This window comes from Daucus carota, chromosome 3, assembly GCF_001625215.2.
Source record: "Daucus carota subsp. sativus chromosome 3, DH1 v3.0, whole genome shotgun sequence".
NCBI lineage: Eukaryota > Viridiplantae > Streptophyta > Magnoliopsida > Apiales > Apiaceae > Daucus > Daucus carota.
The window spans coordinates 14627420-14642681 of record NC_030383.2 but is presented as its reverse complement, the minus strand read 5'-3'; the positions used below and the strand labels follow the sequence as shown (position 1 = coordinate 14642681).

The 15262-nt window shown below is 34.7% G+C and overlaps 3 protein-coding genes across 4 annotated transcripts; all 3 read right to left on the bottom strand.

Annotated features, from left to right (window-relative positions):
• Positions 1-1808: 1808 nt before the first annotated feature.
• Positions 1809-5331, bottom strand: LOC108210571 (monooxygenase 1). The gene is made up of 6 exons (XM_017381912.2): positions 5057-5331; positions 4714-4860; positions 4227-4277; positions 3261-3429; positions 2739-2967; positions 1809-2455 (listed from the first exon to the last, which is right to left on the bottom strand). Exons 1-6 carry the CDS (start codon positions 5152-5154, stop codon positions 1944-1946), a joined length of 1206 nt encoding a protein of 401 aa, XP_017237401.1. The 5' UTR covers positions 5155-5331; the 3' UTR covers positions 1809-1943.
• Positions 5332-5926: 595 nt separating this feature from the next.
• LOC108214507 (coatomer subunit beta-1) lies at positions 5927-11608 on the bottom strand. Of its 2 annotated transcripts, XR_001805701.2 has the most exons (7): positions 11458-11598; positions 8873-10932; positions 8012-8521; positions 7136-7221; positions 6564-6778; positions 6387-6455; positions 5927-6285 (listed from the first exon to the last, which is right to left on the bottom strand). XR_001805701.2 is itself a non-coding variant. In XM_017386526.2 (6 exons), the coding sequence occupies exons 2-5, from the start codon at positions 10916-10918 to the stop codon at positions 6574-6576; spliced, it is 2847 nt and encodes a 948-aa protein (XP_017242015.1). In that variant the 5' UTR covers positions 10919-10932; positions 11458-11608; the 3' UTR covers positions 5927-6285; positions 6564-6573. The 2 variants fall into 2 exon arrangements, 1 of the variants encoding a protein (XP_017242015.1); XM_017386526.2 differs by lacking the exon at positions 6387-6455 and having other exon boundaries at positions 11458-11608.
• Positions 11609-12870: 1262 nt separating this feature from the next.
• LOC135151386 (pathogenesis-related protein PR-4-like) lies at positions 12871-15150 on the bottom strand. The gene is made up of 2 exons (XM_064089815.1): positions 14854-15150; positions 12871-13035 (listed from the first exon to the last, which is right to left on the bottom strand). The coding sequence occupies exons 1-2, from the start codon at positions 15148-15150 to the stop codon at positions 12871-12873; spliced, it is 462 nt and encodes a 153-aa protein (XP_063945885.1).
• Positions 15151-15262: the final 112 nt, after the last annotated feature.

The following is a 15262-nucleotide window of genomic DNA, read 5'->3' as shown; positions in this document are numbered from 1 at the left end:
TGAGATTCGGATCTGAACCGGATATGATCCAGTATCGTATTTTCTATTTTTTAACCGGGTAGTTTATGATCCATCGAATATGAGCCGGATATGATCCACTAACACTAAGTATCATTATTATTTCATTTGTTCAAATAACTATCATTAGTCTAAGTAAACATAATATTATAAAGTATAATAATTTTAAATTAAAACTTATAGTTATATATTGATATATATCATTTATTAAATATATATGAAGATAATAAGTATGATCACATTAAATAAATCATATTTTATGAAGATATAAACTTAAATAAGATATTAAAATTTTATAAAATGATAACTATTTACTTGCAAATATGATGGTGTTAAAATATAATATGTATATGAGTTTGAATCGAATATGAACCGCGGATCATATTCGGTTATTCGGGTAGGATCATATTATGAAAAGTTATATGAGCCCGAATCTGAGCGGGTATAGGTGTGCTCGTATCCGGGATCATATGTTATACGGGCTTAATTTTTCCGCCAGATTTGGATCGTTTTCAAAACGAATATGAGACATGTATCATATTTTCGAGCCGGATATGAGCCGAGACACCGGATAGTCCGTATCGATTTACAGCCCTACCTTTCATCGCCACACCTCCTACTCTATAAAATCTTTTTTTTCCTACAACTTTATTCAAATCTGTCTTAAAAATATGGTGATTAAAATGTCGTATGATTATGGTGATGGTGATGTTGTGGTGATATGATGGTGGCTGCGAGGTGTAATAATTTGAAGATATGTTAATTTTTGAATAAAAGACTTGACTATGAACCTATATTTTGGATATATTAGTTATTACATTTTATATAATTTTCAGGTTTCGGTTAAACCGAACTGAACCGAAAAACGTTGGTTCGGGTTTCGATTCGGTTCGGTTTTGAAAAATACTATTCGATTTGGGTTCTGTTTTCATTAAAACCGAACCATACCGACTATTGTCATCCCTAACGCTTTTAAGGCCAATTATGGAGTTTAAAAACATCATTCAAATAGGACTGTGTCCCCTATTATATGTAGACCTGGCAAACAGTTCGTGTCGTGTACTTTCGTGTTTTCGTGTACTGAACCCTAAACCCGAATCCGAACTGTTTCGGTTTCGTGCACCAGTTCTGGAACACGTACACGAACCGACTTATTTCGTGTAAACACGAACCGTACACGTTAAGTACACGAAAAATTTCATGTATCTTCTGTGTACCACGAACAGTCCGGATGTAATGTACACGAAATACACATTTGTACACGAAAGTACACGGATTTCACAATAAATATATTATTTTTACAATTTTTCTGTGACGAACAATAGATTAGACATATAATAAATTCATAAGATAACAGAAATGAAATAACATAACTGAAATTGATTAAAGAATATATATAAATAAGTATAATATATTTTTTAATTTATATTTATTTATTTAGTTCGTGTACTTCGTGTCGTTTGTGTACTTATACCAAAAACCGAACCCGACACTAATAGTAACGTGTACTTTTCGTGTTCGTGTACCGAATATTGAAAACCAAACCCAAACTTTTCGTGTTCGTGTACCGAATATTGAAAACCAAACCCAAACTTTTCGTGTCGTGTTCGTGTCGTGTTTTCTTGTCGTGTACCGGATTGACAGGTCTAATTGCATGAACAATTTATACATTGTAGTGTTTTTTTTATGCAGAGTAGGTTTAATATTAAAATTATATAGTCTATGCAAGTCCTTAGTACAATAGGCAAAATTATTTCTGAGTTATGTACTTATGCCTGAAAAAGTCACTCTGCATAAATTTAAAACATGTTCTCATAATCTCATGGTATTACATTACAGCAAAACCAAGTATCATAAATTTAAACTTACTTCCTCTAAGGAACTGCATTATTTTATAGGCAATAGGTAAGCTTAACAGCAAATGATCAAAGGGTTCCACAATCATATTTAGTGTGACCACTAGCATCCCTGAAGAGAAGAATCATGAGGATTATGCAAGCAAACTTTACCAGCAGTGGAGTAGATTCTGTTATCAGTTTACCAGTAAGGTAAGTTTGTGTAGACATTCGAACTATCCTCATCCTCCGTTCCTTTACATATTGATCCAGTGCTTCCTCAATACTCCTTGGATCAGTTGGAGTCATCGACATTTTCTTGGCCAAGTTTCTAGCAAGTACAATGGCATCTTCTAAACCTGCTGAACCGCCTTGTCCAATGAATGGACCCATTACATGCATGGCATCTCCAGCTACTGTTACTGTTCCTTTGCGAAAGCTTCCCAGTAGTAAATCCCACGGTCTACGATATCTTATACGTGTGAAAGAAAGTGTCTCGTAGTCAGTGTCCTTTATCAGTTCCACAATTTCTTTTGGGAAACTTTTAACTGATTGCAGAGTGTATTGCCTTATAAGTTCCTTGTCTTGAGGAATTTGGGTATCTGTTCATGTAAAGCACAAATATCAACAGGTGGAAAAGAAGACGAGGCAAGCCCGCTGCAACAAGATACTTGGATAACAAAATATAACTAGTGTCAGTTTTTTTTTTAATAGCATAAGCCATCATTAGCCTCTGTTTGTTACTTTGTTTGCAATGATTAGCTTACTCAACTGGTAGCCAACAAAGCTATAAGCTGTATTAGGAATAAGGTCACTTCTATAGTCAGAAAGGGATACAGTCATACATAACTTCAAACCTTGTAAGAAAGAAAACCAAGAGTTTACCTGTTTGCACCCATGGGTGAGCAACAAACCAGTAAACCAGCTTACTATCAATCGGGACTCGACCCACGGCAGTGTTGTTTCTCTTCATGCGGACAAACTCATTAGTGAATGGATGCCCATTAGGATAGTTGGTTAACCCTCTAGCGGAACAAAGTCCAGCTACTTTTGTATGCTTGAGTTGCAGGAAATCGGCAACCACCGAGTTGGCTCCATCACACCCAACTAAAACCTATTAATGGAATATAGACATTACACAGTTCTTACCATATACGATTTAAAGTGTTTTATCCATTTGTGGATTTGACGAAACGTGTCAAGATTTTTATCGACTACAGAAATAAGAAGAATCTCAGAAACAGATCTAGCACTAATTGACTACTACAAGAACACTTACAGACAATATGACTGGAACTAGAATTTAATAATAATGGATCGACAACGTGTGACATATCTTCACTGCTTTAAAAAAATGTATAAATACCAATTGCTGTAGTGCATAATACTGATGTATCTGGTTAATACCTTGGACGATAAAGAATTTCCATCTTGAAGCTGAAGAATGGGATTATTAGTTTGAGGATCCAGTTTCACAGAGACAATTTGATGTCCAAACTTTACCACATTAGGTGGTAAAGCATTGTAAAGGGTGTTGATGAGATCACTTCTCCTCAAGCAACGAGCCTCGCTACTCCTGTCAAAACAGAAAGCTTTTACCATTATATAATAAAACACCTTATTTAACGTCACACCCAAGTCAAAAAAAAATGATACTATTATGCTAAACAGATATTTATGGACAACAAACACTATTTCTTAGTATTAACTACTTAAGGTAGTATTATTAATAAGACATCCTACGCTGTTTGAAATCCACTATTTCTTAAAACAAACTTTAAGCTTATTATAGCAAGCATACTATTAAATCATATTAAGCATCCAATTTTACAACTGATGATCTATAGTGGAACAGAAAATGGAATGGTCTAAAATTTTTGAAAATGGAACTATGAGCACACAATGCCTCGACTGAGCCACAAACCCATGGCCTCTGGCACAGTAGAGGTGAGGAGTGCCAGAGGATCGGCAAGCCACCAATTTGATCTGCTCTTACTTGACCAATTAACTGGCATATAAAGTGAATAGTGTGCATACTTCCCTTACATAAGCCATAAGCTGCTAGCTGTACCAACAAATTAAATTTTGCACTACCCACCGTTTGCTAAACCTCACCTCAGTTGCATGAGGAAATATTCATTCAGCATATAGTCGTACCACACTAGAGAATATATACAACTGCAATAAGAAGACTTGATCCGTACCTTCTTGTCAATCATGCCCAAGTCAAAGAAAACGGTCACTTGAACTCAAAAGTGTGTTTTATTGTTAAGCTAGGCACTGTTTGCTTTTAAGTTTTTGTTGGTTAAGCAAACTCTAAGCAATGTGTATCAGGTTCAGACTATTAAAAAATGGCAGAGCAAACAAACTTACATGAATGACATATCTCGCTGCTTGTTCTTGTCAAGCCATATATCTTTTGACCTGCATAAAACCGTCTAAAAGCATAAGATTTTATGAGTATAGAATGGAAGGCATAAGATTTAATTTCTCTTTAAGAGATGCATCTTTATATAATCCTCCAAAACCTTGTAAGGTTTCTTGTGAATTCAAATTATTAGAATACAGAAATGGTCAACTGGTGATAATGAATAAAAAGTGTTTGAATGCACCTAGCTATTATTGTTGAAAATTGAAATATAAAAGGCTACATAACAAGGGGAATCAAATCTAAAATCTTGCACAGTATAATCAAAATTCTGAAGCAATTCTTTTCAATTTTTAGATAAAAAAGGGCTATCAAATTCAAGAGAACTTGTTACTTGTTAGCAATCTCTACATTACAAGTATGCCCACTACAGTTGGTGGTATGCATATACAAAGAGTATATAGATGATGAGCAAGAATTGGATATACTCACCCTACTATAGGATCAGCAGTTTGTTTAAGGATGGAATCAACACCGAGTTGATGTAAAGCACGCCATCCGTTTGCCATAATGCCAATGCCTCCCCCAATGTATCTCAAGCTCTCTGATCTTTCCAAAACTATGCATTTTATACCTTTCCTGCACCAAAATAACAAATCACAATACCCATGTCAGTATGTCACCCTATTTTACAATAACATGATGAACATAAATACTATAAAGTTATCTGCTCTCGGCTATCTTAAACGTCAAGGTATTACGAGGAGAGCATATCGGGATCGTATTATATCTTTAACACTCAAAAGAACATGATAAGTAGCAAAAAAGAAAGAACCTGTGCAAGGCAAGAGCAGTGGCAAGACCACAAATACCAGCACCAACTATGACTATCTCATGCTGCACCTCGCCTTCTGTGCCTCCCGACATATTCATCTTCTGCACTTGATCAACTTTCAGATCGCAAGCTCACTGTTTATACTCGGGAGTCAACCAAGGACGGGAGACTCGGGAGTCAAGTCAACCAAGGATAGTACTATATACTTTCACGTAACTAATACTTTTTGGAAAAATAAAACAAGAAAATGAATAACATCGGGACGGAGAGAGTATGAAATTTAACTGTGTATGAAACTCAGATTCTGCGGGCTTGAGGTTAATTTTTTGCACACAATTCTAGGTGTGTTGACCGCACACTTAAAATTATTTTTTTTAAAATTTTCTTTTTATAAATTAAAAAAAAATATATATATATATATATATCATATATTTTAATTTAAAAAAGAAAAATTTTAAAAAAATAATTTTAAATAAATGGCCAAAGCACCTAGAATTGTGTGCAAAAAATCTTAGTGGTTGGTGCCTTATTATAAGGACCAGAGAGAGTAATAATTGAACGCTTACCGATACAAATGGCCGTGCTGAATGATATGCATATCTTGATCTAATTTCATCACCCTAGCAAATTTTTATATTTTCTTTTCTTAATTGATGTATGTGGGTGTTTCTAGTGTGTACCCATGGGCAACACTAACAAGTGCTAACAAGTGTTTTTTGTTGAGGTGAAGAGTTTTTACTGGTCAGGCCATGATTATTAATGAGGTTTTGGTCAATAAAAGCCTTCCACCTCAACAAAAAAAGTTGTTAATATGTACTCATGGACACACACTTGAAAATCCGTTGATGTATATATGTATACAACAAAAACTATAGTAAATTGAAACATTCATAAAACATTTAAGAGTTGTTGTCTAGTCTAATCAGAAAAAATATTACAAATATCATCAGTAACAGAGATTAAAATTGTCCAAGCCCATCTTCTAACATTATGGAGAAGACACTACTGCCCTCGAACAACTTCAGCTACAACGAATATGCTATAATTTAAAAATCTTCTCTGCAAAAAATTAGTTCCTGCGGGTGCCTGTATCCCGAGCATCTCAAGTTGTAAGCAAAGTAACAACAAATCTCCATTTCGTCCTCAATCTTAATTTGGAAGATCATTCTGAAGGTGTGAAGGTATTTTGAAAGAGCCTGGTACAATATATCGATTTTCAAAAGTAGCACCTGAAAGCATGACATATGTCTAAATTCAGAAACAATTCCACAATGTAATAAAAAGGACTGCATGTAAAAAGAAACTGAAAACCAGATTGGTAGAAACTTACACATCCACCATGGCCAGAGAATAAGAAATAACAGATATAAGGGAATCCAGATATGATTAGATCTCATAACTGCCAGTAAATATAGGTTTTTTTATAAACTATAATGTATATTAATATATTTATTTAGATAGGCAAAGCATGCCAGCATTATGAGAGAATGAACTAATGGATGCTCACATGAACCAGATCAGCTTCCACCCTTCTGCTTAAGGGTGATCTTGTCCCCCAAACTTAGAGCAATTCCCTGAGTCTTGCTTCTAATCCGTATATATCCGCTTAAATTACCATCGCCTTGTTTTTCAATGCTCAAATTTACCAGAGCATCCTCCCCAAACACACTCTTAGCATACAAGTTTGCAGCTAGAAATCCACATTCACCTTCCAGAGCAGACCTGGACAGAAAAAATACAAGTTTATCTTATCAGCCACCGCCCAAAATTAAGATTGGGTAGTAACTAGTAAGATCATACTCTCTACCCTAGTCAATAAGTTCGCCATTGTTATACAACTTAAATTATTGTTCCCTTGACTATTTCTGTTACTATAAAAATTTCACAGGCAAACTAATTGTCTATAAAAACAGCTCTGTTTTCGGGAAACACTAACTAAAGGCATTATGAGTGTTTGCTTTTGTACTTCTTCAACGTGCAGTGTAAAATAAAAACTACCAACGTTCAAATTCAGACAACGGGAGGGTAAACTTCTGAAAGGCGGAAAACATATCTAGCTGTTTAAGACAAGTGACTTACGGTCCAGTAAGGCACTTCATGTTGGTTGCCTTAATAATGTGATCAAGAAAATCTTTCTCCTTTTGAATAACAGTGTTGACAGCGACCTGAAATAGTGGTTGCATAATTGCATCAGACTCAAATTAACCAACCAAAAAGTATACGCTTATAAAAACAGGACTCTGCCAGGAATTCAAACATCACAGTACTCGTACACTACAAGTAGAGAGAACTTGACAGTTCAAGTCGGAAGATACGTTGACTTTTTTTTGGTACCGCATGAGTGGGCTGGATAATAATGTAAAACTTCGTAATAATATATTACGGCAGACTGGCACTACGACATAGCCATGTGAACATCTGGATTTGGTTACTTTAGTCTTTGGATGAACATAACATATAGGATTGACTGAAATATATTCACTGTCAAGTGTCAACTATTACTTGACGTAATGAATATGTCTACAGAATTATGCTGCTGCAAAGATACAAACTTGTTTCAACAAAAAGGGAAAGTAGCTCACACAGGACCACATTTACCTCAATGTAAAAGGCATTATAAAATTGAATGCAGAAAATATAATCCCAAAATATAAGCTAGAAACCCAAAAAAGCAGACAAGCAAATCCGTTTCATCATTAGCTTCGTTGAATGATGAATTTCAGATACCAACATCGATTAGTTCAGTGAGCAATGTATGATAAACATTAAATCATTTTTCTAAAACTAAAAAGTTGGAGAAATTATGCCGAATCAATTGTTTTAGCAATTACACCTGTATAAATTGGGAAGTTAAGATTATGAAAACTTTCAAGCATAACATAAGAACTCAATAAAGCTGTTATAAATCATATGGTTTAAAAGTATGAGATGGGACAAATTAGATGAAGTAAATACCTTGTTTTCCCACTCAAACTCTGCCCACATAGTTCTAAAGGCAGCATCACTACATACTGCAGGAGAGATGTAATCCATAATATCAATGTGGATATCATTTAGGACAACCACAGACCGTTCAAGCACATTTGAAGTTTCATAAACAATGTTCCCAAATATGACTCCAGTCTCAGTAGAGGACACCTTAATATTTGCTTTAATTTGTTTGCTTGATTCAGGAGCTAGAGTATAATTCTGAGGACGCTCAACAAGTTTAAGGTCACCCATGGTTGCCAATTCCAAGCACAAGTTTTGTAGGGTCTCCTTGGTACGATTTATAATAGTAACATCAAGAACAATATCATAGTGATGAACTGTCACATAGGCCTCAGCATATACGGGGTCACTAAATCCAGTGAGTTGAATTATACGGTTCAGCTTGTTAGCATCATCTCCATCATTTACAAATTCACCAGTAGCGCGCTTCAGATCATCTTGAACCTCATCTTCCAATTCAAGCTGGCTCATACCCTAAAATAAATAAAGTAATGTTTATCAAATAAAACTGGTTAATCAAGACTAAACTGTGTATATGAACTTCGCTGCGCTCAAATTTCAGACACATTTAAAAAATCAATAAGAAATAAGTAACCATTGATTTGTACTCATAATATTTCCAAATAACGTCTGAAGTATGCTGGCAAGTGGTTGGGGTTAAATTATAGCATTATTATCCTACCAAAGAATAATCATTATGCTATTAATCACTCAGAAGATCTAATGAAGCCTGAAAAAAAGTCATTCGGGTGACAGGAACTTCTTATGCATTGTAAGAGAAGTGACAATCAGAATTGATATGGAATTCACTGAAGATTCTCTAACCTTCCTACTCTTCAGATGGTAAAAATCAATAAGGTCATCTGGTTGTGCATAAGAAACTTGGGCCTTTGCTTTAATCTCTTCCGTTTCACGAAGCTGTTTATCTGAAAGCATCTTAACGAAACTTTCACGACAAGACTGTAACCAAATTTTCCTGATTTCATCCCCTGTGTTGCATAGCAATCTTATGCAGAGAATAATTCTGTCATTTGAATCATTATCAATTGGGTGAGAGAGAAATGAAGATCGTCCTAGTTGCAGCATAGACACGATGATCAATAATGCTTGAGTCGATGCTTTATTCACTTCAACTTTGGATGGTTGAACCTCTTCTAGCCTGAGGATAAGTTTAGTTAATGTGCAAGCCACAACTGCCCCGAGAAAAAAATCACCAGTAAGAATAAGAGATCTCAGATTTCCGGTGCTTAAAGATCCTTGAACAACAGTAGGAGCAGCGGTTGCAGTTTCAGAGGCTGCACTCTGTGTCGCATAAGTACCATCAGCAAGTATGGCTGGTCTTTTTGATGAAACAGTGACAGAGCTTACTTGCTGTGATTTCTGTGAAGTATCAGCAGTCTCTCCTTCTTCTGATGCCACATAGAAAGGAAGATCCCCAAGGCATTGCTTAATGGTTGCTAGGCCACTCTCAACTTCAGACAGCGAAAGGCAGTACTCTCCGATGATCCAAAGAGCACAAGAACAAACTCTTGCAGCTCGAATCTGGTAGAAAGTGTCCAACAACCTTGTTATGATAGAAACCCTCAATTTGGGATTGGTTTCGATTATTTCTCGCACAAAAACAGCAACATCCATAGCAGAAGCAACGTTGCTGTCTCCCAAGAAGTCCATCAGTAGATGAACAACAGTGCTTGCCACTTCTGGAAACTTTATTGCACAACAATGAATGGCTTGAATAAGCATTTGGCGGGACTCCCCATTCTTCTCAAGATCCCCACCTTGAGTTTTCATGACTTCCTTCTTCAAAGTGAGAACAACCTCATTGATATTTCTAGGAGTAATTAATTCAAGAACAATATCAAGTGTTTTTCTTCGAATGTCAGGGTTTGGACTAGAGAGTGCTCTAAGCACATCCATAACCAATTCAACCATAATCTCTCTGTGAGAAGATTTAAGTTCATTAAGGCGATCAAGCACTATAAGTTTGACATTGTTGTCACTCTGAGACAAAAGAAGTTGGCAATAGGTATTGGCGGCAGCCCTGATTGCTGTAGGTGCAGATGACAAAGACACAAGTGTTCCAGCGCATTCATATATAACAGCAGCAGAAGGAACACTGAGTAGAGATATAATGATCTTTATATACCTTCCTTTCTCTCCCTTATTTGTTCTGCATACTTTCCGAATAAGTTCCAACACAACCATCTGTAGCAGCTCCCCCCAGTCAGATACTTTATCGACATGGGTCAGAAGATAATTAATGGCACGATCCTGTGCACAATTAAAAAGCATAAGAAATGCATTCCTCTTGGCTGATTGGTCCTGCTCGGTTGACAAAACCTTCTCAATCATTTCTGGAGCATCAACTAGGAGCTGTTCACCCTGTGGAAGTTTGTAAATGGCCATTACTGCAAGAATTGCATTCCTCCGAATAAACTGGTGTCGATGCTCCAGATTAGCTAAAACAGACGGAATCAAAGGCTCAATAATCTCGGCCTCATTCAAGCGACAAAGAAACCTCAAAGTGACACCCCGTATGTACTCATTTGGATGCTGCAAATTATTCCTCAGATTTTGGCAAATCAAAATCATTTCAGGCAGGACACGGCCTTTGGCATCAGTCTTGTCAATGATTTCAAGATAAAGAAGCAGTAGTTTCTGAACTGTGTGATCCTCAGAAGGTAAAACATATCTAACAATTGTTATAAAAAGCTGTGGCAGCGTTTCTCCGTTGAGCAAAAGCATAATAGCTTTCTTCATCGCGTCAACTTTTGCTTCCACATCATGCCCTTCTAGAGCTTCCTTGATTTCATTAGCAAGAGCAGGCGTCCCTTTATCAAAATAAACAAGCAGAGAGCAAGATTTGTCCATATCTCACCAATTATCTGATCGAACAACATAAAACACCTCAGTATTACTAACAGAAACAAACAACTATATCGTCATACACACAATACAGAAATTAACATTATTAGTACATTGAAATGCAAATAGATAACCGCAAAATTCCACATATACGAACATACATATAAAAGTTACCGACACAGAAAGTAAATCGAAAAGCACTGGTACTAACATCACCGCGATTGAGATTGATATAAAACTGAGTAATATCCAATCACATTGCATTGGTTGTTTACAATCAGATTAAAATTGATATCTAGGTGTAAATAGATTAAAATTGATATCTAGGTATAAGGATTTACAGCGAGATTTGAACATACATACGCACACTCACAACAAAGACAAGAGCAGGAATAATGTATGAATCAAATAGCGAAAATAGATGAAAGGAATCACAACCAAAGCGTAATTAAAAAAATGGCAAATGAAAATGCGAGATCTGTAATTAGGTCAAAACGTACATCAGTGTATATAATTAACTACTACAAGAGTGTGTTGATGATTACCGAGAAGCAAACGATTGATTGTCGGTGGCCGGAGAAGTGTACACACGGAATTCAACTATGGAATTATAGATCTGGTTTTCTTTCTTATACCACGCCTTCAACTAATTTACAAGGGATTCGCCGGTTTGTAATCTTTACTCTCTCTATGTTATGTTAGTATGGAATAGCTCTTATACTTTTCTTAAGATTTTTTAAAAATTTTGACTAAATTGCTCTAAAAAAAAAAAAAAATTGACTAAATATTTAAAATTATCTTTTTAAAAAAATTATAAATAAAAATAATAGCAGCATACCCTTTTTTTTTGAAGTAATTAATATCATACTTTTGTTCACAAAAATAAAATATCAAAAATAATATTTATAAATATGCGATTAAAATTTTTAGACAATACGTGGGGAAAAAATCAATAAATTATTATATCCCGAGAAGGAAGGAGTAGATTTTCAACGAGAAAGTTGATTTAGAAGTCGTTTGGCTACATTTTCAATGATAAAGTTGATTTAGGTACTGTTTGGGGTTGCTCTTGCAGACAACAACAACAGTTTTTTGCTGAAAATCAGGTGAAAAACTGTTTGGTAAATCTAAAAGCAGCTTTTCCGAACAACAGTTTTTAGCTGAAAAGCTGCTGTTAGAAAAAGCAGGTCCTCCCATGTTTTTACAAAAGGTTGCTTTTCAGCTTTTGCAGAATGCTGTTATAGATTTCATTATAAAACATCACCAAAATCATTATTTTTTTATATTATAACTCAAAATAAGTAAATATAAAAAAATTACCAAACAGTTATTTGATTTCTACAACAGCACTTATTTTACCAGCACTTTTTCCGACAGCACAACAATTTTTAACAGCACTCTCAAACAGACCCTAGAGATTGTTTGGCTGAGCTTATGTCTTAGGATTTAACGTGACTTAGGACTTAACATGACTTATTTGGAAATTTAAAATGTCTATTTGGATAATTTTGACTTATTAACTGCTTGTGGATTATTAAAAATCTAATGATAAAAATAAAATTGTTTTATGAGTAACTTATAACTTACGTGTAATTTTTATCAAAAAAATTAAGTCATTGAATTTTTAAAAAAAATGTAGTTATTATGTTGCATATATAACAAGTTAACAACAGTCCTCTTTGATAAAAGCCGAGCGTTTGAATATATAATCAAGAGACAAATAATTAATTCATAAAATCAAAATTTAGCCTCAAATTTTAATTTCTTAAATTAAAATATCGTAATTGGTTTAAAAAAAATTACTTGGGCCATCAACAACATAGGGGACTGAAGAAAACACAAGAGTCCAAGAATAGTACAAGACACGAGTATACTTGTGAATTAAACTTGAAAAAAACTGGCATTGAGGTGATTTCTTTGTATTACAGAAAGGACAGCATAAATGTAGAGAAACAAAGTCAGCACTTAACAAACTGGTATTTGACACTGAGATGGCCCTGAGCATAGCCTTGTCCATCAGTGTCTAGCTTCTGAAACATGCCAACATCCAAATCCAGACCATCGTTGCTGCATTGGTCGACTATTCTCACTTTTACTTTTGCATTTGTCGCCGTGTTAGTAAGCTGCATACAACAACATATCAAATCACAAGTACAAACTGATCAAAGCATGGCACAAAATCTTGTTAAACACATGAGTTTGTCTAATGTGTGTTCATGGGCACTGAGCACTATAGGTTTGGGCATGGGCGGACCATAGAAGGGGCTAGGGTTGGTGCCAGCCCTGGTAACATTCTCACTTTCTAGCAGATTTATTACTAACTTCTTTGATTTGGAGACTTCAGCCCGGGCAGTTCCTTCATGCTAGCCCAGTAAACTTTTTTGAATTTTGATTCACAATTTTGAATTTTGATTCACAAAGAAACAAGAATTAGCTGTAGTTGAACACATATTCTATTATTGTTGGTGTCAAAAGACTGTAAGTCTGTAACTATAATGTTGTGTTTGGTTGGGGAGAATGGAATGGAATGAAATGAAATGAGTAAAAAATACTTGAAACTAATAGAGATGTGAAGAAAGTTTTGAAAAATTTTGAAGGAGTGCAAAATTGCTATGATGAGATTTGAGAAGAAAATGAGAATGAGAGAGAATGGAGCATTCCATCTCAAATGGAAGGGGTGACATCTAACATATGATGTAGGGAATGGAATGAAGGAAGGAATGAAAGTTCTTAAAAATCATCCATAAAATAGTTCATTTTTCATTCCATTCCTTCCGGAATCATTCACCCCAACCAAACACAACATAAATCACTTTGAACTTTTTCCCTTTTGATTTAGGACGTATTTGTTCTCTAATTTTTAATTAGATTATTATATAATTCATTTTACATATATTAATATACACATTTGTTATTAGTTATGAAATTTCTATTTCTAAATAAAGATTCTAATTTGTGTTTTATTTATATTTACTACTTATTAGGTTTTTTCTAATTTTAATAATGATTCTCGAAAACTTGAATTTTTTTATGATATCATGTAATTATAATTATCTCCAAATTTTGCAATTATAAGATTTACTAATTCCTTTGTAAAAAGTATTTAGAATTAATCATAAAATTACGTCATCTTAAATTATCCAGGTTAAATAAATTCGTCCCAAATAATTAATTTTACTATTTAGACAAAATATCTAAAATTGTGTGTCAAAAATCAATTACCAAATAAAAAAAATAATTAATAAATAAATTTGAAATTGAATAAATAAAAATATTTTTGTAAAAACAGATAATCAGAATATATTATAACTACAAATGAAATATGGAAGTTTTTTTTTTACAGTTTTTTAAATTAGCACCGGCCAATGGATGATGATCACTGAACAGCCAGCCCGGGTGTGATTTGATGTCTGGGTCCGCCCCTGGGTTTGGGTCATTTTGATTGGTGTAGTTGTTGTATGCATGGGTCCACTATTATTAAAAAACAAAAACCAATCAAAAAGAGTCAAATTTATAAAATTTAGTGCCTAGCATTTGCATGGGCACAACTAGAAAAACCGTAAACGCATTAAGTCGTGAATAAACAAATCGTAGCGACCTATATTCATATTCAATTCTATGTGGAATACTATTATCGGATCAAATATCTTTCACACAATCCATATTCATCTAAATTAATTCGCAAATATCCAATCTATTAACAAACCTACCTGTTCTTAAATAAATAATTCTATTTTTCTATGACATGTCACTGAGACAAGCTAATCACTAAATTTTATAAGTTCAGCTTATTTTAGTTAACTCCCACTTGGACCCTTATATACAGAAACACACCAATCAAAATGAGCTAAATACATAATAAAAATTAATGCTTAGCATGTGTTCATGACTCCACCTAAACAGATCGTAAATTAATTATTGAACAAAAAAAAGAGACTTACTTTCAAACACCTTCCACAAGAAGAGCGACCATGAGGACCAGCAGGGCCGCAAAAAGAAGTCCAACCAAACTTTTTTCTCCAGGAAAGAGGCTTGTCAGCATCCCATGTTGCACAATACACACCTGCCTTCATATAATCCCATCCAATCTTCTGTGGCTCATATATATGGTATGTCGTTCTCACAGTCGCCTTTTGTGCAGCAGCTGCACCCAAAAAGCTCATCACCAACAACACTACACTGCAACTCTCCCACCACTTCATTTTCTTACTTTCTAAAAGTCCGCGATTAATCGACATTACGGCTCATCTTCTTATATACACTAATTTATGTCACATAATATCCTTTAGGTAATATTCTGCCTAGTCCGGCAGTTGTCGTTTACAATCTCTCTCAATCTTGTATTGTTTT

What these genes read in the sequence shown, in the direction of transcription:
- LOC135151386 (XM_064089815.1), bottom strand. Translation starts at nt 15,150, where the DNA reads ATGTCGATTAATCGCGGACTTTTAGAAAGTAAGAAAATGAAGTGGTGG. An exon ending in CTTGTGGAAGGTGTTTGAAA is followed by an intron (nt 13,036 to 14,853) that starts GTAAGTCTCTTT and finishes TGTTGTATGCAG; the next exon opens with CTTACTAACACGGCGACAAA.
- LOC108214507 (XM_017386526.2), bottom strand. Translation starts at nt 10,918, where the DNA reads ATGGACAAATCTTGCTCTCTGCTTGTTTATTTTGATAAAGGGACGCCT. An exon ending in ACCATCTGAAGAGTAGGAAG is followed by an intron (nt 8,522 to 8,872) that starts GTTAGAGAATCT and finishes TATTTATTTTAG; the next exon opens with GGTATGAGCCAGCTTGAATT. An exon ending in ATGAAGTGCCTTACTGGACC is followed by an intron (nt 6,779 to 7,135) that starts GTAAGTCACTTG and finishes TTTTCTGTCCAG; the next exon opens with GTCTGCTCTGGAAGGTGAAT.
- LOC108210571 (XM_017381912.2), bottom strand. Translation starts at nt 5,154, where the DNA reads ATGAATATGTCGGGAGGCACAGAAGGCGAGGTGCAGCATGAGATAGTC. An exon ending in CAGCGAGATATGTCATTCAT is followed by an intron (nt 3,430 to 4,226) that starts GTAAGTTTGTTT and finishes CTGTTTTGACAG; the next exon opens with GAGTAGCGAGGCTCGTTGCT. An exon ending in TCACCCATGGGTGCAAACAG is followed by an intron (nt 2,456 to 2,738) that starts GTAAACTCTTGG and finishes TTACATGAACAG; the next exon opens with ATACCCAAATTCCTCAAGAC.